The sequence below is a fragment of the Charadrius vociferus genome, unplaced genomic scaffold (assembly GCF_000708025.1).
Source record: "Charadrius vociferus isolate BGI_N301 unplaced genomic scaffold, ASM70802v2 scaffold51, whole genome shotgun sequence".
Lineage (NCBI taxonomy): Eukaryota > Metazoa > Chordata > Aves > Charadriiformes > Charadriidae > Charadrius > Charadrius vociferus.
In genome coordinates this window covers 3,330,619-3,352,717 of record NW_009646939.1, presented here as the reverse complement: position 1 = coordinate 3,352,717, position 22,099 = coordinate 3,330,619, and the positions used below count along the sequence as shown (strand labels likewise).

Below are 22,099 nucleotides of genomic sequence, written 5' to 3'. Positions count from 1 at the left end.
TTTCCAATAATTAAATTATATGTCTAAAGATCAGAAATCTCATGGTTTATTTTACTGTAGGTTAGATGATCAAGCTACCACTGCAAGTGTGGGTCACAAATGCATCTGTGTGGTATGTAGCTATGGACTCTATTGTCACAGAGCTTTGAGGAGGCCAAAAGTATGCCTAGATTTAGGTTAGGGATAGCCAAATTTATGGAAGATGAGTCAGTCGAAGAGTGTCCTTTGAGGGTGTTCTGTTGTAATGTCAAAAACGAAGTCCTGAGCTGACAAGTGCAGAGTGTGTCGAAGGCAGGGTTGCTCCACACTTGCATCTTTCCTGTCATCTCTTCCCTAGCATCTACTGATGGCCAGAGACAGAGTAAGGGGCTGGTTGAATCTTTTATTTGAACTAGTATGGCTCATGATCTTATTTTTATGAGCCAGTAAAATATTTTAAGGGAAGGTTATGGCCTGCTGCATAATGCAGCCAGTGATTCCTGCGTTTTGGCACATGCTGCTGTGAGCAATCCTTGGCATCTCCCTTTGGAAGTCACCAAGGCTTGATTTAAAGGGCCCGGGGGGTCGATGCTTTAGTACTTCCCTCAATAATCAGGATTGGGTAAACTTGTTACAAGTTTTGAGCTTTCTTCCTTTCAGCAGTTATATCTAGGTTTTCTGTATAAAACCTACCCTGTCTTCCTCCCACAACTCCTCGACTGCTGATTTCAAAGGTAAAGGAGAGAGAGTAAGCAAATTTGAGGGTTGCACATACAGCTGTCTTTTGGGGGGAAAAAAATAAATTCCTTTTTTTCCTCTGTGCTGCTAAGCTTATTTTATTATTTCTTGTATGTTGCTCCATGTTGGAATGTAAAGGTAAAACTGGGGCAGTGATTTTCTCAGTGAATGGTAGGGAGGGTGCGTGTTTTTAGGAAACACCTTATATAGTTCAAGACTGTAGGTTGAGTGCTCTGAATAATTAACATACTGCAGTGCAATTACTGGGCCAGGTTCATTTCTGCTGGCACAGGAAAATCATGATTTCACTGTGAGGGACACGGACAGTTATTTTCTTCCAGTTGTGGGAACAACAGACCATGTTTTCACTGAGTTGGACAGTTTTCATTTTGGGGTAGATGCTTTGACTTGAGACAGTCTCTCCTCTGCTGGTACTTGGATTTTGCTGACTGCTGAGCGTAGCATTCGTTGTGTCCTGGTTTGAGGTAAAACAGAATCAATTTTCTGTTCAGTAATTCTACTTTGCAGCTGAGCCTCTTCTAATGAACTGAACTCTCTGAAATCAAGTGTATTGTGGAGACACTGTTCACTCTGAGAGTGATAAGACCTGATTATTTGTAATTTATGCCAAGGAATGGTATGAAGAGAGGCTTATACTTATTGCTATAACACCTAAGGGCAGTTAACTTTGTTATTTGCCCTGTTGGAGGGTCGGAAGTGGAAAAGCATAGAGGGGTCGCACCTGCGGGGAAGAGTGGACAGGACAAGTGACCCAAAACTGACCAGCAGGATATTCCATCCCATCTGCCTCATGCTCAGTATAAAAGCTGAGGGATCAAAGGGTCAGCCCTCTTTCTTCAGTGGCCGGCATCCGAGGAGGACTCTGTCTGTTTGTCTGCCTTTGATCCCAATCCATGTATTCCTGATTCCAGATCTGGAGTCCAGTTCCCATCCATCGCTGAGTCTAGTCTGGGACTTTCCCTGTGCCTGCTGGTGATGTGATTGTCATTCTGGGAGCTTGATACGTTTTTTGTATATATTGCATGTATTTCACTATTTTCTTTTTTATTATTATTTTATTAATTTATTATTATTCTCATTAAAGTAGTATAATTTTTTCTAAACTCATAAGTGTCTTCCTCTTCCTTCTCTCTTTGGAGAGAGAGGTGGGGGAGAGCATCTGCTGTTCGTTTCAGTGGCCAGTCCGGCCCAAACCACGACGATGGTGCACTGCTGTAGCCTTTCCCATGACACATCTCCGTGGGTCAGCGTGCCGTGCTTTCACATGTCACAGTGTAATCCGGGTGCAGCGCTCTGCTGTGGATAATTGGAGGAAGACATTTCCTGGAGCAGTACTTCTTAAGTGACGGGTGATCTGCAGAATGCCATTAGAGAAAAATAAATAGGATTTCAACTTAAAGCTTGGGAAGGAAGTGTCACAAAGAGTTGACAGTGGCCTTTGGGGCTAAATGTTTAGGAGCTGTTGTTCTTGAGGCATGAACAATTGCCTTTCACAGGCAGGGGATAGATGCAGACTATTGTTCTGCATCTCTCTTTAGTCTCTCTGCATCTCTCTTTAGTCTAGAGAAAAGAAGATTGAGGGGGGATCTTATTAATACTTACAAATACTTAACGGGAGGATGCCAGGGGGATGGGAGCAGTCTTTTTTCAGTGGCGCCCAGTGATAGGACGAGGGGTAATGGGCATAAACTTGAACATAGGAAGTTCCACCTAAAAGTGAGGAGGAACTTCTTTACTTTGAGGGTAGTGGAGCACTGGCAAAGGCTGCTCAGAGAGGCTGTGGAGTCCCCCACTCTGGGGTCCTGTGCAACCTGCTGTAGGTGACCCTGCTCTGGCAGGGGGGTTGGACTAGATGATCTCCAGAGGTCCCTTCCAACCCTGACCATTCTGTGATTCTGTGATTCTGTAATTAGGGAAATATAAGTCCCATCGTGGAATGGCATGAGCTTGGCCAAAGGCTGATGTACAGAAATTCCTGTTCAGGGCTTCAGGGGGCTGGACTTTCTCAATTATTATTTTTTTTCTGAAGTCTGATTTTTAGTGAACTGAGCATTGGCAGGATATTCATGTGTGCCGTGTTAGTGTGCTATAGTAATGATTCATCCTGAAGGGAATGAAGATGAAGTAGCATTCTTGAAGCTGGAAGTATGTTTGATTTCACTGAAACTGAAAGGAACTGAAATACTTTAATTCCACAATTTATAAAGAACAGTACATTACAAGGTCTAAAACATCAGCCCAAGGGAAAAAGCCAATATTGCTATTGGCAGAGAAAGAGTATTTCAGGATGCTGAGTTTGAAGCAATTTTACTCTAAAACTGGGTAAATAAGAAGTGACAGGCTAAATCTTAATTGTTCTCTGGGCTCCAGGCTGAAGCCACTCAGTGCCTGGGAAATAGAAATAAGGGCCTTGAGCTTTGTATTCTGTGTGAGGCCGGTACGGGGAGAGAGCCCCTGTCAGGGCACCTGTGACAGACGGTGTGCCTGACACAGCATAATCTGGATTAGCTGGAGTTTCCCAGAGAACTGATGCTAGTGCAGCCAGAGGATGGTGGATATGCAGCTCCCCAGGAGCGGCAGGGCTTCAAGGATGTCGGTCCTACAGCACCGGTCGCCTGCCTGTGGGTGGACACCATGGTTAAAGACAAGAATATTTAACTGCAGCATGCCTCTGCCTCTGGCCCAGCATCATGGTGAAGCAGGTTGGCTTTGGAGAGCTCCTATCCACCGGTGTCCCATCTCTGGCGTAGTTCAGCAGACAGTGTTCCCCTGGCTCCCAACCCCTCCATCTCTTCACTCGTGGCTGAGCTTTCGGGCAGTTCAAGGCGCCTTGGGAGTGCTTTGAAAGAGTGAAAACTAAACACTCGTGTTGCTTTTCCACTGCAAATTTAAACTTCTAGTATTTCTTCTGTTTGATGTGGTTGCGTTGCGTTTTAGAGTCTCCCACAGAGCAGTGGGTCTGATCTGTGAGTAGTCTGGTATTTCAGAGGTGGGTTTGTTTGGCTATTTAAATTTTCATTACTTGATTTCAAAAAATGGTCACATGCGCAAAATTAAAAAGGTCCAAGAATTGTAAAGCAGCTCCCTTGAGTGAATTTAGGCAACTGCCGAACGCAGATCTTGATTGACCTGAGGTTGGATGTTACACTAGGGCATGGCACAGCAGGAGAAGCACGGGGCAACAATTTTTAAAGCCTTTTTTTTCTTCTTTTTTTCCCCAGATAAAAGTTGTTTTCAGCAACTGTTTTATTTGGTTTCTAGTGAGATTGATTGGTTGTTAGCTTATCATCAGTTGTCTGAAAAATTGCTGCTGAATGTCCGCATTTCAGGGCTGAGTCTTGCTGATGCCCATTCAAGAATATTAAGCAGTTGTTTAATGAAGACCTTTTTTATGACGGACATTACTTTAGTGGGTCTGCTAGTAGGTCCTTTTTATTTTTTCCTATTTTACAAAGTAAGAACCGTGAGGAACATCTCACAACTGAGTTATAAAATCCTGAAAAAATGAGTTTATAATGAAAATTGCAACCAACCCATAAAGTCTGCTACTAGTAAATGCAGTGGTAATGCTGGACTAATGGGAGAGCGTATGGGGGGGTGGGAATGGGTTTAACACTTAAAAAGAATAAATGAATATTTGAAGGACCACCTTTTCCTGTCAAAAGGAAGTATAAAAATCGTATTTAAAGATATTACTCTGTGATTATTACACTGTCATTTTATACCTAAGGGTCATAAAGTCAGATTTCCAATATCTTAACATGTTGTGGACCATCAACAAAATCTGTGGGGCTACAGGGAGGCGATAGATAGTATCATTTAGCCTATAGCATGATTCCCATCCTTCCAGAAGAAAAATGGCAAAGGTTATGGATGAGAGGAGAGGAATCAGCCTCAAGAGGCTCAGCTGGCAGCTGGAGCTCCAGGGGGCACCTCCTCCTTGAGTGAATGTAAGAGGCTCTAGCAGGGTGGCATGAAACTTATGTCTAACATTTCACAATACGTATATGGAGGTCAGCTCAAAAATACTAATTGTTTTGCATAACCATTTGTACAACGGTTGTTGATGTGCAGGTGAAGTTTGTGGCTCTCTGACTTTGGAGTGAGACTGAGGGGACAGAAGAGCTTGCTGACCTGGCTGTTGGCACAAAGCTATGGAAGATGTGGTGAGATAGGACTGGAAAGCTGAAAAGGAGTCTTCAGTTTCCAGTGCAAGTCAACAGCAAGGAAACTACAAGTGATTATATATTCACTCTGACATTTAAATAATGTAAGTTCAGATTTCCAGAAGCACTTCCTGACTTACTGAGCTGCAGTCTTCTTTCTGTAGGTTACAATTTCTTCTTGTGGGAGAAAACTTCTCACCGAGTTCATGGAAAAAAGTTGGTGTTATAAAATGCTTGTAGTTTAACCTGAGTTATGAGCAGAGATCAAGGTCATGAACACTAGGTTGGTACTACCTTTTAGAGAAAATTTCTTGCAGAAGCTTCATATTGCCTTTAGACCAAGTAAAACCTCACAAATTTTTAGAAGAAAAAAAAAATAATGAAGTAGTAAATCAGTCACTAAACAACCTCCTCTGTATTGAGTAGTGAATACTTGTAATCATGCATGAATAGCATCTTTCACATGATCTTCTTGTGATCATCACTAACAATGAGTGAGATGGTTCATGTCCCCACTCCCCAGCACAGCTAGTGTACTTTCTTTTTTTCTCAGAAGGCTAAAAATTGAGTATTTGGGTGCTGCAGGTGAAAAATGTACTGAAAACTTCTTGTAAAGATTTTAATGAGCTTATCTGCTGCTCTTACGGTGCTACTTGATTAAGGCAAACACATTGCTGCACTAAAAAAAAAGACAGGGTATTTATAATACTCGTTCAAGTTTTAATGTTATTAAACCAGAAGCGTCTACCTACCTTTCACACTTTCTGGTCAGGCAGAATTTTTAAAATTACAGTATTCCTCTCTGTCAAAGGCACATCAAAATGCAACTCAACTCCATGGCAATATTATACAACATAAATAATGTCCTTAGCATTTAAGGCTATTTAGCAATAAAGACGTAGCAGTCGTTATGGCACAGAAAGAGAGAGAAATGGCTTCAACCATTCCTGCATCTTTAAAATGCATACAGCTAATATCCTTTAAGTATGAACTTCCGTTTCATGGAAGGAACTTGCACACTTTCTTTTAGATGTAATAAGGAAAGTGTTTCATTTTAACAATTTAATGCTAGCGCTGTTATAGTCTTTCATTATTCTGCACTCATGGACTGCTTTTGGAGAATACAGCTTTAAAATACGGGTCAACATTAAAGGATTTTGAAATAAGGCTATAACGCTCTTATTTCTCTTTTGAGTGGGTCCATTATTTTGGTATCTGTAAGAGAACTACTCTCTTCTCCAAATCCTTTCTCCCCAGGAGGAATCATCAGGGACATTGTGACTTATTTGAAAGTTAAGAAGCTGAAAAGCTTTAGAGGAGGCATCGTAATCTGCTATAAAACGTGTGCAGGACAGAGGCATAGATTTGGAGTTGTTGGTAGCTCTCCAATATGTAGGAGAGAAGCATGAGATGATTAGATTACTCACAAAATGTTAATCCTGCAGCAATGAGGAAATCAAAGAAAAATAAAAATCCCGATCTTTGTGTTTACACCAGATTAGTGAGGACACAGAGGCAAGCATCTCTTCTTTCATTGTTGCTTTGAAATGTATAATCTCCTATTCTTTTGACTCTTCCAAAGTTCACGTACGGAAAATGTTATCATTACAAATAGAAAGCCTGTCTCTAAGATTATGCTAGTTGTAAAGCAGTGTCTCACCTCATTAAAAAAATCAGTGCTGTTAGCTTCCTGTTTTTACAGAAACAGTATTGATCAGACCCAGAAAATCATGGTAACGTGGGGGGAAAAGATGGGGAAGCGGGCTTGTAATGGGTCCCATTTCTCATTTTTCCCAAGTTGCCAGATCAGCGTTCACAACCGATCATCCTAACTCACACAGGTTGTACAATGGGATAGGTGACTTCCTGCTTTTGGTACCTTGTCACCCAGTCACTGGGTTTCTTTGGCTTCCAAGAAGATGCCAAGTTTAGCGTTCTGAGCTAGTGGAGTTGAGGTTGCTTGGTAAATGTACTAAGGTAGTGGGCAGGGATCTTGAAAGCCATAAAGCAATGTATCTGAGGACTCACAGCGCTGTGAGTCCACCAGCAGTGATAGTCCTACAAGGCTATTTTGTGAACAGTGCGGAGAGCACTGTGTTCCCTGGGTGGAAGTACCTCCTGCTGAGCCACATCCAACCCAGTCGTACAGACTTAGTTTTATCCATCATAATGATTGGGACTCCATGCTATTGACTGAAATCTTACACTCCCAGCACCTGTAGAAACTCAGCGGACAAAAGTGAATACAGCTAGCAGAAGACACAGCCTTTATTCCTTTCTGATGCAGTTTCCATGAGAGCAAATGGTTCCTGCCCACAAAGAAGGCACGTTCTCAAAACGCCAAAGAATTGCAGATTTGGGAGAGAAATTTGCCTCCATTCACAGATTCATCACCAGCAGCCAAGCCCTGGTCAGTGGGTCAGCACTTGGAGAGGCACCGTAACAGATTGCTTGGTGGCAGCATCATAGGAATTCAGAAACCCTGTACTTCACAGACCTACATGTGCTTTTCCTTGCTCTATCACCAGCCACTTGTGCTTCATCAGATGTCAGTCATCTGTGCTCCGTATGTGAGGATATTTTCCAGAAATAAAAGGATTTTTGCCCGTGTCACATGTTAGTGATATTTGTAGGATAGTGAATATTGGATCTAATCAGCCTCCTGAGAACCACAGTTAGGCTTGGGTTGTTACTGTACGAATAGATAATAAAGGGCTAATATTCTTACATCATCTGTAAACATCTGTCTTGCACCTAACTGCTGACACAGCATACAGAAAAAAATATGCTTCTGTTCCTCTAGGTGCTTTTTCTTCAGTTGTTTTTGGGAGAGCAACTAATGTAACTTTAAGAGTTCAAAGTTTGAATACGGTAGGCTTCATTGATTTTTATTTTTCATTTCCCACTGCTGGTGTTCTCTACTAAATACTTTCCAGTTGTGACAGAGAAGTGGACTATATCATGATGTTCTGTTTTGTGTGAAGTGGATATTCCTTTTTAGCAGTATACTGAAACTCAAAAAATCCGGAGCCATACTGGAGGCATTTAGTTGAAACCCCAGGCTCAGCGTATTTGCTTGTTATCGAGTATCTCCTGAGGTTCAGTGGCGAGTAAGAACCACAGTGCTAGTCTCTCAATAGGTGAGATTTTATTTGCTTATGAATGGTGCGTGTTAAACAAAAATTGCAGACTGTGGCTTGCTTTGCACTTTATAAAGAAAAGTCCAGAGTCCCTGAAGGAAAATCTAAAGGTTACAGTGAGGCTTTTGTTTTATTTTGTTTCTCATCCATAACCCCAGGTTTAAAAAACAAAGTTAAATCATCTGAATGTCTTCAAATCTGGAAGTGCTGAGAATCCAGCATTCCCGATACTAACATCATTTCTTTAGGGGTTCATATATTGACACCGGACACTAACCTTAGCCTTTGCTTTTCTAAAATCTTGGTGTTAAGAGTCATCTCTTTGCTTAATTATGTAACAAGCTCCATAGGGCTTCTAGTTCCAAAACCCTGATTTGTATAATTATTACAAAGGGGAAATAACTTTGTAGCCTATAATAAATACTCTTTTATAGGAAATGTTTTCACGTCCTGTAAAAATATATTGCTTCCTGCAATGTCAGTGCAATAAATTAATTAAAAATGAACTACTATGTCAATATGCAGAGGAACAAATGGGCTCAAATGAGGAAGCAAATGCACAGAATTAGTTCACGTTCACTGTCTCAGACTTATTTCTCCTTCCTGGAGGCTTTTGGGAAAGTCAGCTTTAATTTATAGGTGGAACCCTCAGATCCTCCTCTCCAGTGACACCCTCAGTAGGAAACGTTCGGGTCTGCTGTGGGTTACCCTGCAGTAACCTGTGGTTGTGTTTCCTGAGGGTACGGTGCAGGTTCTTTCCACCTTCTGCTGAAGTAACAGGTGGAACAAGAGCCCATTGCCATGTGGAAAAGAATAAAGAACTTGACAGTATCTCATGGCTTTATAGAAGCTTTATAGAGCTCTGAGGATGAATGCATTAGGATGAGTTATTGACATCAGTGATGCATACTGTTGAAAGTAAGGAACCAAACTTCGGTTGTGAGTCCTTCCCCCGAAAAAAAGTTTGTCTGCCTACTGTTCTTTGCTCATTCTGCTTTTAGGTCCTCTAATTAGGCTTCGTGTACTCTATTGCTTTCTCTGAATAAAAGCAGTGATACATTTTCATGAAAATGGAGGTTTTTTTGCGGTTCATCAATGGCCTAATGTTCTTACATTATCTGTAGATCTGTGTAAATAAAGGCTATTTTTAAAACCTTCCTGTGCTGTTCCAAAGCTTGTTTATGTTTTTCAAAAGGCTGTCGTGTTGGCATTATAATGTAAAAGGAGAGAGCACCTCTTCTGATAGTAGCAAAGCCAAATAAAACCTTGAGTAAGGTGAAGTAGATATTTGCTCATGAGTTAACTTTTTTTTTTTTGCCTGAGTATACCAGACACTTCCAAAGTACAAACAGTGAAGAAGTGTTCAGAAATCAACATTTATGCTCTGAGACCTAAAATATCCTGTTTTACATAAAAGCATGGTAAACTGTTTAGGTTTATTTGTCGTAGAATCATTCCAAATATGTTGTTTATTTTTCTGGTTTAGGCTCCTAAGGACCCAGTCTCTGGATTGGTACTATAATAATGTCAAAAGCCGCTTTAAGTGTTTTGGAAGTGCCAAAGTCCTGAAGAACTTATACAAGAAGCATAGACTGGAGAGTGGAGTTTGTCCTGATGCAATAGGTAAGAACAGCTGTGTTAATTTCTTATTAGCTTATCTACTTTAACACACAAGCCGAGACAATGGAGATTCTGAGATTATTAAAAAAATAAAGAAATAAAGGCTTTTTTTTTTTTAAGGAAACACTTCAGTGAAGGGAGAAAAAAAAAGGTGAAGTGTCTAGAAAGCTGTTTATGAATTCAAAGAATGTTTAATCTTAATTATGCCAATGATACAGAGGAACTGTTATCTTCAGTGTGTAAAGTAAATTGCAGTTTGTGTTCTAGCCCGTATTCCAAAATTTATCACAGTTCTGAGAAGTCAATGAATGAGAAAATAATTTTGCATTCAACATTTGGCCTTGGAGCACATTTCCATGGTGTTTGAAGCAGAATTTGGTTAACACGGGATACATTCAGTATCCAAGTTGACCAAAACTTAGATTGTCCTCACTTAGAGTTTTGCACACTTAAGGATCTGAAACTGGCCACATCTTATTGTTTTATTGATGTTTGTAAATGGTTAAAAGATGCAGATTAAGTATTGGCATCAGCCTTTTAAATGAAGAGGCACAATTCTCCCTTAACTATGGTGTTACAATGCATCACCCCATAGGAAGAGTAATTGGAGATATAAAATGGGTTAGAAGTGGCGTTTGGTGTCATACTGGTAACTTTAGCAAATTACTCAACACACTGTGAGATGAAGGTTTGAAATTTCACTGGATTTCTTGGACCAGATACTTTCTTAATGCAATTCTTTTGAAATTTGTACAGATACTTTAAGTTTTCTATAGTATTTGCTTTGTCTTTTGCTGAAATTATATGGGATAGTAAGTGGACCCTCTAGTCCTGAGTGAAAATTTTAGGTGTTTCTTATGAATATTGGCATAAAAGCTTCTAGGGACAAGTGAGCTATACATTAAGTTCTGATTTATTAGTCTTTTTGCTTTCTCTGTATCAAATTTGTTTTTCTAGAGAAGTTTCCCTAACAGTTGAGAGCAAATACGTATGAAAACATGAAAATCTATGTCTGTGGGGCAATGGAATTAAAACCTGCGGGGATGGATTCTTCAGAACTTTAATATGATGCATTGCCTTTACTTAAGCTGTAGTCTCACTCATTTTGTCCTTGAATGGAAGTGTGAACAATGCAATGATGAGTTGCAGTGGCATCTGCACTCTCAGTGAGACCTTTCTGAGGAAGGCCTTTGAGTCTAAATGTCATTGCTAACTTTCTTCTGCTCTCCATGTGACTGTTAGGTAAACCTTTTGTTCCCTTTGAAGATAAATACTAGTATACATTTCTGGGTTTTAGCTTATTTATACAGAATTGCCCTTTAAAATGTAGAATCTATTTCAACTCCAAATGTCATATTAAAGTCAAATTCCCCATACTTAACTTCTGCCTTGTAACTTTTATACCTAGTAGCTTCTTCCTCTCTCTTTTTTACTGTACAAATAGTTTTCTCCGTCCAAAACGAATGAGGGGTCTTTTGTATAAAAGCAGTCATGTTTTGTACAAAAGCTACTGCAGTCATGGTTTATACAAAAGGTAGGAGGAATTTTCTGGTTATTCCTCTTTGTGTGTAGTGCCACCATATCTTGAGTGAATATTCTAACCTAATAATGCCTCTGCTCTTATACTAATGTGTGATACTGTCTTTTTTTAAGCAGAAGGAGGTTTTTTTGAAGGAAGCTTTGAAAATGAAGGAAGCATTTGTGGCAGTGACTCTACGTTTTACCGACAGACAGAAGGTATGCTGCTAAAAACTCGTTTGATTAAAACACAGTCTTTACACTTTGAATTATTGGACAAATAGCCTAGAGTGCTGGTAAGTCTTGTTCACGGATCCAACTATCTTTTAACTGAAACATTTAGCAAAATACTAAAAATACTTTCTGTACCATTCTGGGATATCTTACTTCAGTATTACAGCTAATACATGCTTATTCTAGTGTGATTTTCTTAATGTTCAGGTTTTGTTACTTATACTCCCATTTCCTTTCCTATGCTCATATATTCTTTTCATTCTCTTTCTTATATTCTGTTGGTGTTAGTAGGAAGTTTACCAATTTTCTTCTGATTTCCTCATAACTATTTTGCTGGATTCTAAAATTAGCAACACAAAATTATTGTACTTAATATTTACATTTAAGAAGTAACATAGAGATTGAGACAAATTTCTCTGTCTTAAGGTGTTTATTTTACTGTGCATAATTATGGATTGAGGAAATGAACTTTGTCATGAACTACCTAAGATTTGAATATATGTCCAGAACATGAGTCTGAATTTTGGAGCTCATTGTGCAAAATTTACATATATAAAGAGCATGGTGGTTTTTCTTATTCTTCACCTAGGACACAGCATGATGGATACCCTTGCTGTGGCCTTGCGCGTTGCAGAGGAAGCAGTGGAAGAAGCTATTTCTAAGGCAGAGACCTACAGTGACAGCCTGGTAACACTTTCAAACAAAATGTATTAATTTAAATAGAACATTTATGTTTCTTTTAATTTGGGTAGTGGTACAAAACCAAGTAGATACAGAAAAAAAAATAAAGAAGTAGTGACTATCTCATGCAATACCTAAAGAGTTGAGTGTGGGTTTTATGAACTTGTATCCAAGATGCATGTTGCATTTCGGAAGTTGACATGCAATGTAAGTACCTGTAACTTCTTCCCACAGTGCCAATAGGGCATATCCCCTGGTTCCTGATCAATACCATTTCTGTGGAAAAGCTGTTTTTATGTGATTTTAGAAAACTACAGATATCCATTTTTATGCAGGACAAGCAGAACGAGGCTTGTTACTTGCAGGAACACAAGGAGGACCTCATAGAAGAGCTGGCAACAACCATCGTGCAGAAGGTATGGCATGCATTTCTTCCTTAGCTTGTTTAATAGCCAAAACATGATCGTTCAGTCTGGTGGGCTTTGACTTTGCTAACAGCAAAAAGGATGACACCAATGTAGAAAGTAGAGTAAGTGACAAGTTGCAACTTCAACTATCACAGTATAGGCTTAACCAGCTACATCTGACAGAGATATCAATTTATAAATAAGCTTAATCCAGTGCCTAAACTGATGGCCTACACCCTCAGAGCTGAGAGGTGTAGGTCTGTGATATCCTTGCTTGGAAGAGGAGGCACAATCTTGGTGGAATTTTACATTAGTGCTTCAGTTGCCAAAAGGCACAAAGCTTTCCAGCGTAAAGAAGTGTGGCTCTTGACCGTACCAACTCTACTGAACGCTACAACTGCAACACATACAAATATCATTAAAATAGAATTCTGTTAATGATGCTGTGAGAGAGACACCCAAGAACTCGCAGAACCCTCTGTGGGTATGATTTATGTTGCTTTTTCTGGAAAGCTTGTTCCTCTCCCTGCAAAGCTCACGTTTGGCTCTGACACAGCACTGAAACGGAGGGCTAGTGGGAACAAATATGCCTTGAGTTTATTTGGACAGTCTGCAGCAAGGCAAGACGAGCTGAACTGAGTGCTGCTGAGCTCCCGTGATCAGTAAAGTAACCACTCTGCTAAGTTAGTCTCCTTCCATGTGAACTAAGCTAATTGCCACATCTGTGTATGAGATGTGGCATATATCAATGTATGGATCACACACCAGAAGAGGAACGTATTGCTTATAAGGCTATCAAGAAAAGCCAGAAGACCAGAAGCTCAATGGAAAATAATCTGCCTTCTTTTTTAATAGGGATGTTAGAAGATTAATTCTGCTTATCAAGTCTTTGATAGTCCAGAGCCTATCTCAGCTAAGCGACTGCTTTTATCAAAAGCTGCCTAACAAGATCTTTTATGCCATAGGATAATATTCTGTAGATATTTTAAACTGGAGTCAGAAAAGTTGTGGAAATGAAGTGTAGCAGGGATATAATCTCTCAGTGTAGGGAGACAGGTAGTCTATATGATCTTCTCTCTCTCTTAAGACGGTGTAGATTTTCAAAAACAAAAATAGTGCCTAGACACCTAACACCTCTTTGTTTTCAGCAGAAATGTGTCTAGATGCCATGGGAGCCTTTGAAATTCTCCTCACAACTAGTATTTTATGTTTCTTTGCAAACATTCTTATCTGAGAAAATACTTGATAGATGCTGCTGATGTTTAGAGTGTTACTGTAGGAACAGGTTTCCATATTTATTTAATTCGCCTCTGATGTTCCTACAGGCTTTTATTATGATTTATTGTATCGATGCTTATGCAATTGCAAGATGAGAAGAAAAGCATGTGGGTTGTCAGAATCATCCTTGCATGAACTGGAGCAAAAGCAAAGGGAAGCTCAGATGTTCTTCCTAGCCAGTTTGCCTTGAGACAGGGTTAACGCAGTTTTTCTCCATACAGCTCAGACAGTATTTTCCAAGCACTGTTTGGTTTTTTTCCTCCCCCTCCCACCCCATGCCTCCCTTACCTTACAGATTATAAAGAAGCAGAAAAGCAAAACTGAGCAGGCCGAGGCTGACTTTGAATGGCCACCATCCAGGAGCAGTGGCCTGGCATCTGTCGCTGTCTCAGACCAGAGTATGCTGACTTTTCCGGGCAGCCGCAGGGGGTCCTACACATTATGGGTGAGTGACTGAGCACAGCTATTGATGTTTGCTGCTGCACGAAACTGGAAGGTTGTAATCATGGAGAAGTGTACCTACTGCCTGGAATGGTACGTGGCGACTTGCAGAGAAGAAGCATTAAACCTGTTTCTGGACAACCTGTGGCTCAGTTGTGTGCTTTCCTAGCGCATCATGGGCCATGGAAGAATTGCACAGATACTGTGTGGTATTGGTGAGCGTGTTGGGGGGGGACTAAGTTTGTGATACGAGCAATCTCGCTGCTTGATTTGAATGCTAACAGGACTCAATACCTCAGTATTTATTCCTTAAAACGGTTTTTATGCTCACTTAGCTTTTATTTGGATATTTGCTGAATGCTATATTTTCTTTTGTACAGTGTTAGATTTCTGTAGTGTTTTTTCTTCTCCTGAGCCGTCTTAAAGAAAACGGCCACCAACAACAACAAAAAAGAAAACCCAACTGCGGAGCACCATTTATGCTTTACGCTAAAGAGTATTTCCTCCTTCTTTCACTTATTTTTCGGCACAATGCCTTTAGCTCCTACTGTAAAGCTGAAGAAAATCTGACAAGCTGCATTAGTAACATTTTAAGAAGAGCAGCAAGTGAAAACAAGTGAAAATAAGCTGTAGGCTTGGATAGGCTGTTTCGCAATCCATGAGGGAGGACAGTGACAGATGAGTTCCAGCACATTTTGATACAGTGGTTTAAGCTGCTGCTCCCAAGTGTCCTGCTACTGGGCCAGTAACCACCTCTCCCCACTCAGCAGAACTGCCAGAATTGGAACGTGTGCTGTGCCTTAGTTCCCAGCTAAGTTTGCTGGCTTACACTGCCAGTGAAAATAGATTTATGCCAGAATATAAGACTGTGGGCCAGAATTGCTGAGATACAGACTTTCTTATCCCCCACCTATTTCCAAATTAAAGGAGTACTGCCTTTAAGCTGCTGCTGTTAACCGAGTGATCACAAGTCAGGGTGAGTGCGTTTAAGCACTTTGCTCTATAGCTCCTAAGCAGATTGCTTGTGGAACAGAAGAGCCAGGAGAGGGAGAGTTAATTTTGTGTCTGACTCAACTGAGTTTTCTTTCTGGAGTTTAAGGACAGGACCTAGGGGAAACATGCTGTTCAAATCATCAGTTATTGCACCAGAAGCCTGTTGTTCTTCTGCAGTTGGAAAGTTAATCTTGAACTCAACAGATTTTTAAATTCTGTTCTGACATAACAAGTTTGAGTCCCAAATTTTCGCCAGAGGGAGACTCATTGGTTTGAAAAATAGTAGAACTGTCCTGCTAAGGTGAGAAAAGCCACAATGAATGGCTTCAAAACTTCAGCAGTCATCGGTCAGTACTAGAGATACAGATGTGTACAGTTCTTTATACGGATTTTCTCCCTCTTTACAGGGTCTTTTGCCACATTTGTCACCGTTTGGTCCAATTGTCTTCCCTCTTCCCACAGTGTGTTAAGGAACATGAATGAATTTTGCCATCTAGTCTGGATTCTCTCACGCCTCCCATAAATTCAGTTTCTGCCTTTTGCTTTGCTAGGGTTGTTTTACTGTTCTCTTTTGTCCCTTGAAGTACACGTGTTTATTTTTGTTTTGCTTTGAACAGAGGAGAATTTTCTTAGTGTAACCAGACACCCTTGGAAAGGTAACGTAACTCCAGTTGCTCCCGTAGCTAAAATAGTTGTAGTTATGTTGGCCTATTAGGCAAGCAGAAATAAAGTCCTAGAAGCTCTAACAAAGGGTCTACTGGAAAGCGTACTGAAAAAGCAGTTTGTGCAGAGCAAAAGTAGGGCAGTTGCAGCCTGCGTGATTCTCATCAGCAGCGGTGGAACAACCCAATTTCCTTTTCCTGAGCTTTCCGTTCAACTTTGCTTCCATTCAGCTACGAATGGTAAGCATGCATCTGTCAGCAGATTTGGAGGACTAAACTGCATCAGTTTCTCCTCTGTATATCATTTGAGAAAGTTACTTTTTCTGCCAGAAGAATTGCGATATTTTTTTTCTTTCCAAGACAAATCCTCACTTCTACAGAATCTGGCAGAGAGGGCCTATGGCCACATGCCCTTTCCAGGCACAGCTCCTTACTCCCTCCCAGATGGACTTTGGAACTCTTGAGTCCAAGCTTGTAACAGTAAATCTTCATGGGCTCCACTGCAATAAGTGAAGTTTTCGTCTTTCCTAACTGATGACATTGTGTTGACCAAAAAAACCCCAAACTCTTCATTTGTGTACGCATCCTACCATGGAGCTCTGTGTGTTGGCTTAGTTTGAGCAGAAATCTGCCTGTAACGATAAAAACCCTTTCTTACTAGTACTTGCCACAGCTAACAAGGGGGCTCTTGCAACAGATTTTTTAAGATGTTCGTAGTGTAACCAAGGGTTTTGTAGACAGACTATGTGGCCACAACAACCCCAAGGGAAGCAAACAAATAGTGTGCATTTTTTTCTATCAAAGCTATAAAGTTGACTCTTACTGGGTTGAGTTATATATGTGAACCTGTTTCCCCATAAGGATTATTTAAGTAAAGCTTCCTCTGTTTAAGGCTTTCTTTGTTACCTGGCAAACAAATTAGTACTTGAAGCAAGCAGAAGCAGGATAGGTTAAATAGAAGGGAAGAAGAAATGTGATTAACTGACAGGCAGACATGGAGAGGAAAAGGAGGTAAGGACAGCAAATCTTAAGGCAGTTAGGATTTCATAATTTAAAACTGGAAATTTATCTTAGAGCAAGTATTTTTATTTGTCTTCTGTGTAGAAGATAATACATGCGGTTTTGCTAGCACAATAAAGCTAGTAACATTCAGGTGCTTAGGGCAGCTGCATGTTATAACACTGGCCTTTAGAAACGCGTGTTTATTACTGCATTGCATTTTATTAGCAAAGTCACTTGCTTCCAGTGTGAGGGGGAGCTGTAATAATTTCAGATATAACTGTGTGGTTATATCTGCCAAGCAATTTTTCTTGTAATCGCAGCTATTTGTGTGTAGCTCATCTGTATCAGTCAGAAACTTCCAGTGGGCTCTGGAAGCCCTGCGTGACCTGCCCGCTCATGCCTCTTTGTAGAATGAAGTAAAAGATGTACGCAGAGAACTTGAGCTGCGTAAGCTGGGGACAGCAGAGTGCCAAGAGACCGACTGCATGAGACCTGCTTGTTTGGAGCAAAAAATCTATTGATGTTCATATTAAGAAGCACACACGCATGTGTGGTATCTCCCTGAAATGTATTATTGATTGTTTATCTGCAGTACTATGGAGCAGTTGTAGCTATAGATATTATCTTTTTCTTTTTTTCTCTTAGATTTTTTTTGAGATCTCTTGCCCATGCTAAAAATAGTGATAAAAGGCTGAATATTTTATTTCCCCATCTCATAAAAAGAGATGGATGGCACCATCTGTTTCTCATTACCAATAAGCAGAGGCTGTACAACATTGGGGTAGGAGGAGGTTAGAGCAATGGGCGGATACTTCTCTGCTCTCTCAGCCCATTTCTCCCCCCATACATCACTGCCAGCGAGAGCAAAGGACCAGTTGGCATGTTGCATCCCATTTAAACATCGATGGAGTGCCGGCATCCTGGTGTGTGTTCTAAGTGCTGTATTAGTGGTCTTTATTTTACAGCTAAACGATTGCATATATAAACAGAAGCTGATCCATAATTTATAGTATATAAACCAGCTAGGGATATAGGGAAAAGGAGGATTTCATTAAATACACATTATGATGCACCTCGGGGGAAGCAGAAATTTACTGGTTAAGCTAATTATAAGGTCCACAGTGTACTGACAGTTGGCTATTTTTTTCTTTTTTTTTTTTTTTTTTCTCCTTTGATTTGTTTTAAAGTGAAGGAAGGTTCCACAAGCCTGAGGTCCAAAACTGCTTTGGAAATCTCTGGAGGTTTTGCAGGTGCTCTATACCTTTGTAAGTTTGTCCCAAACCAATATTTGAAGAAAACCTTTTTAAGGAGGAATCCTGTTTAGCAGTTACGACACAGTGGGAGAGCTGCTTCAGATGAGGGAGGCATAGCACTGTAGGAAGTTGATACCAGCTGACATCAGTTCTTTCCTGTCAACAACTCTGTATCAAACCCCTTATATTTATGTCTAATTAATCAATGTGTCACGCCATAGGGAAGATGGAGCTTTTAGCTTTTATACATGAGCTGGGATCAGAAGGTTGCACAGAGGATATTGCTGGGACCTACTTCCAATGAGGCAGGCGTGCATTTATCCAGAAGCCCATCAGCTGGATCCTGGTGGGTTATTTACTGTCTTTTTTCCTTCCAGAGGAAGCCAACTGCAGCACTATCTTCTCTGCACAGAATAGGAAAGAACAGTACACTTTGAGATGGAAAAGCACGTGGTACTTTAGAAAATAATGCTTTGGGTTGTTTGGGTTTTTTTTAATTAATATTTATTATGAGAAGATGCAACTTTCTCTAGGTGCTTTCCAGGTGAGAAATCTTACTGTCATCTGCTGACTCTGCAGGCGTAACATTGTAGTCTCACTGCAAAAGTGATCTGGGTTTCAGATTGGGACAGCCCTGTCCACAGTAATCTGGCCAATTGACCTCCTTCCACTGCAGCAGAAGGAGAGGATACAACTGCTTTTGCAATTCTGACTCAGCAATTAGTACCGCATTTTAAGGCTTCAGGTGGCTAAATAATCAGCGCAAGGCTAAACGTGACAACATTGGCCTTTTAAGGTTGTTTGTATAGTTTGACTTTGAGATGTATCTCTAGCAGAAGATTACTGATTCTTGGTTTCATGCACTTGACAAACGTTGAAGACGACGCTTTTGGATGCTAGATATATGATCAAGCTCATGCACGCCTAAATTCAGCTGGATTATGCTTTCTGTCAGCAAACCAAGATAGGTTTTAAGGCAGAAAAGGGAGTAGGAGAGAAGACAGAGAAGGATAGTCATTCTATAATGTTATTTTCCCAATAATTTAGACTGTATGTTGTTCTTTCAGCTTGATTTTGTTTTAGATATGTTATCTTGAAACTGCTGGATACCACAAAGCTTTAAGGTCTAACTTAAAACCTGTGATGCTCAGAGCTAGGCTGCCTGACAAATCTTATGTTATTTTTAGATGAAATCAGGGTGTATATTGTCACAGTGAGAAGCAAATAAACACAGAACACTTAAGGCTTCCTCTGTCAAGTGGGTGTTTGAGTAGGGGATGCAGTGATTCGCTCTGATGGGCGAGTGCACTGCTGAGCACAGCTTTGTAGAAAAGGGTCAGAATGGGACATGAAAGGTTGCACGGGGTACTGAGCAACATAGAAATTAATAAAAATCGAATAATCATGTGCAGTAAAGAATATTGTCTTAAAAAAAAAAATGAGTTTATGTGTGAGGCTGCAATTAGACTTGAGATGAAAATGCCAGCTCAACTCTTTCCTTTCCCCTACTCCTTTATACACATTGCAGTCTCCCAGTGGGGTATACCAGTAGCAACTTAGAATCATATTGCCCTACACCAGAAGAGGGATCTGTCCTTTGCGGTTGCTCAGCTTTCTGATCTGTAAATAATACAGTGATACTGTCATCACAGGATACTAACTGAGCTCTCAGTATCTTCAAATGAAAGGTGTTACACAACTGGGAAGCATCTGCACTGTTTGGTTTTCTAAAGAAATGTAATAGAATATTCCAGGTTTGGGAGGAGGGAAGAAGAATGGGCCATGGGGGAACATATGAGAAATAGTAACAGCTAAATGAACAAGGGTACCTATAAAGGTGCTGTTTAGATTACAGTTGCATTAGTATATCTGCCCTCTATTCCTGTCAAAGCATGTAACAATTGATTTACCACAAACTTCTATAGACTTCTTCACATAAATCCATTACATTGATTGAACTATGCTGTTTTACGCTTCTAGCACTTTCCTAAATTGTTAGCCCCATAAGTACAATAAAAGGATGTTTATACTCATTTCCTGGAACCAATATTTAAAATCTCCTTTATAACTAGTTTACAAATCCCTTGCAAATCCCTTGCAACCAAAGCATTTTCACATGTGGGGCCTGCTTACTATTTGGGGGGGGGGGAAACACGGGACGGGGGACACATCCCTCAAAGACTGTGGATTGTACTTCTGTGTGGTGATGTGTAGAGCTGCTTGCACGCTCAGCAGCAATGGGTTTGTTGGCAAATAACCTCCTGCCTCTCTCCCTTGCAACCCATCTCTGGATCCTCAAGGTCAACTAATCCAAACTGAACCAAAATAAACGCACACCCAAATGTGGCTCTACATATTATTACACAGTTTGCAGTTCCTACTGCTGACGGACCTATTCCTGATAAGCTGAGCCTTATCTTTGTGGTTCTTTTAAAGGAACAATACTTTTAAGGGGATTGGCTGCCTGAGAGGCCAGTAGAAGGATGGCAAACCCACCTAAAATGCAGCTGGGCTGTGTCTGTGTCACTAGTGAACAGCAAGCCATCTTGGGCAGACCCTGGAAGGATGGATGCTCTAAGGCTTTTGCAGGAGAGGGAGCAGTCATCTTTGCTTTCTCCCAGTCGGTTATTGAAGGATTTGCCCTGATGGCTGGGATATCCTAACCAGGGTTTGGGTCAGGGAAGTTTTTTCCAACTCAGTGTGAAAATCTCCTATTCGTCTCCCTGTTCATGCCCTTTTTCAGAAGCCATAGGGTTGTTAACAGATACTTTGCCACATACAGGATTAACTAAGGAACAGATGCTTGAAACCCTTGGTATTTCACTCCCACTGCTAAATGTCTGGACTGCATACATTTGAGCAGAGTGAAAATCACTTCCAGGGATAAATAGGCTGTGGCAGAGTGGCACCCATCGCAAGCTCATACTGTCTCCTTCCTGGTGTGGGAGTTTACTTACCAAAGGATGCATTTGCTGTTGATGCTTAGGGACTGCTGCTGTATTTGCTCAGGTAGGTGGGACCAGCTGGTTCTGTCTGTGCTTTGATTGTATTCATAGAGCACAGATGAGAAGCAGGCGAGGGTTTTTCGCTGCACCGCTAGCAGGCATAGCTGTAGAATTTGCAGGTGAGGAGAGGGAATGGATAAGGTTGCATTTAAGTCATCTGTGTTTGTGCTGTCAGTTCTAGGCTGCTTCCCTGAATGAATAAGGCAGTCTTCAATGCCCAAATTAACGGCTGCCACACAGGTCAGAGCTTGCACAGCACAGGACCCAGAGGTGCCCTCCCTCCCCTCAGCCCCAGCATTGAGGTCTCAGTGCCTCCAAGGGCTCCTGCCACGGTGATCCTGCAGCTGCTTTACCCTTGTGGCACCCGGGGTTCTCAGTCCCTCCTGAAGCTGGGGGAGTCCTTCATCTACTCTAAGTAAGTGCAGAATAAATCACATTTTTACTCATTAAACCAGACCAAAGAAATAGGGTGAAATAGGAAGGAAGCTAGGAGAAAAACATGCATGATCCAGAATATCGATTGTAGAGTTCAGTCAGTTGCTTTTGAGATCTATTTTGAATGACCACTTTAGCTTTTCCTTAGAAGAAAGAGGAATTACCCATACTCTTTCATCTTTTGAGGATCAATGCAGAGCAAAATCTTGGTATTGTCTCTCTAAACAATATGCATACAAATAACAGTTATTCAAGGTAAAGAATCCACAGATTGTCAACGTTAGACTCAATGTTCACAAGCGTGTTTTATAAAAAGTTGTTCTTGCTTTTGGTTACTTGTTTTGGTTTTATTTATTCAGTGTTCAGAAGCATGAACTTGTGAATTGTTATAGACAGAAGATGGAATATTTATATTTATTAAGTAATAGGAGACATTGTATGTGATTATTTTTTATTCACTCCTTCCTTCTTTAATCTTCAGAAACTGCGTTGCCTCTCCCCCCCCCCCCCCCAAGCACGCAGTACA

General features: G+C 40.7%; 1 protein-coding gene across 1 annotated transcript in view; it reads left to right on the top strand.

The window, feature by feature from the left end:
- Window positions 1-22,099, top strand: part of MYRIP (myosin VIIA and Rab interacting protein) — a 218,693-nt gene that overhangs the window by 157,495 nt on the left and 39,099 nt on the right. The window contains exons 3-7 of the mRNA XM_009895027.1: window positions 9,531-9,667; window positions 11,321-11,401; window positions 12,006-12,103; window positions 12,433-12,513; window positions 14,078-14,227. Coding sequence (XP_009893329.1) covers window positions 9,531-9,667; window positions 11,321-11,401; window positions 12,006-12,103; window positions 12,433-12,513; window positions 14,078-14,227 — 547 coding nt within the window. The remainder of the gene's footprint in view (window positions 1-9,530; window positions 9,668-11,320; window positions 11,402-12,005; window positions 12,104-12,432; window positions 12,514-14,077; window positions 14,228-22,099) is intronic.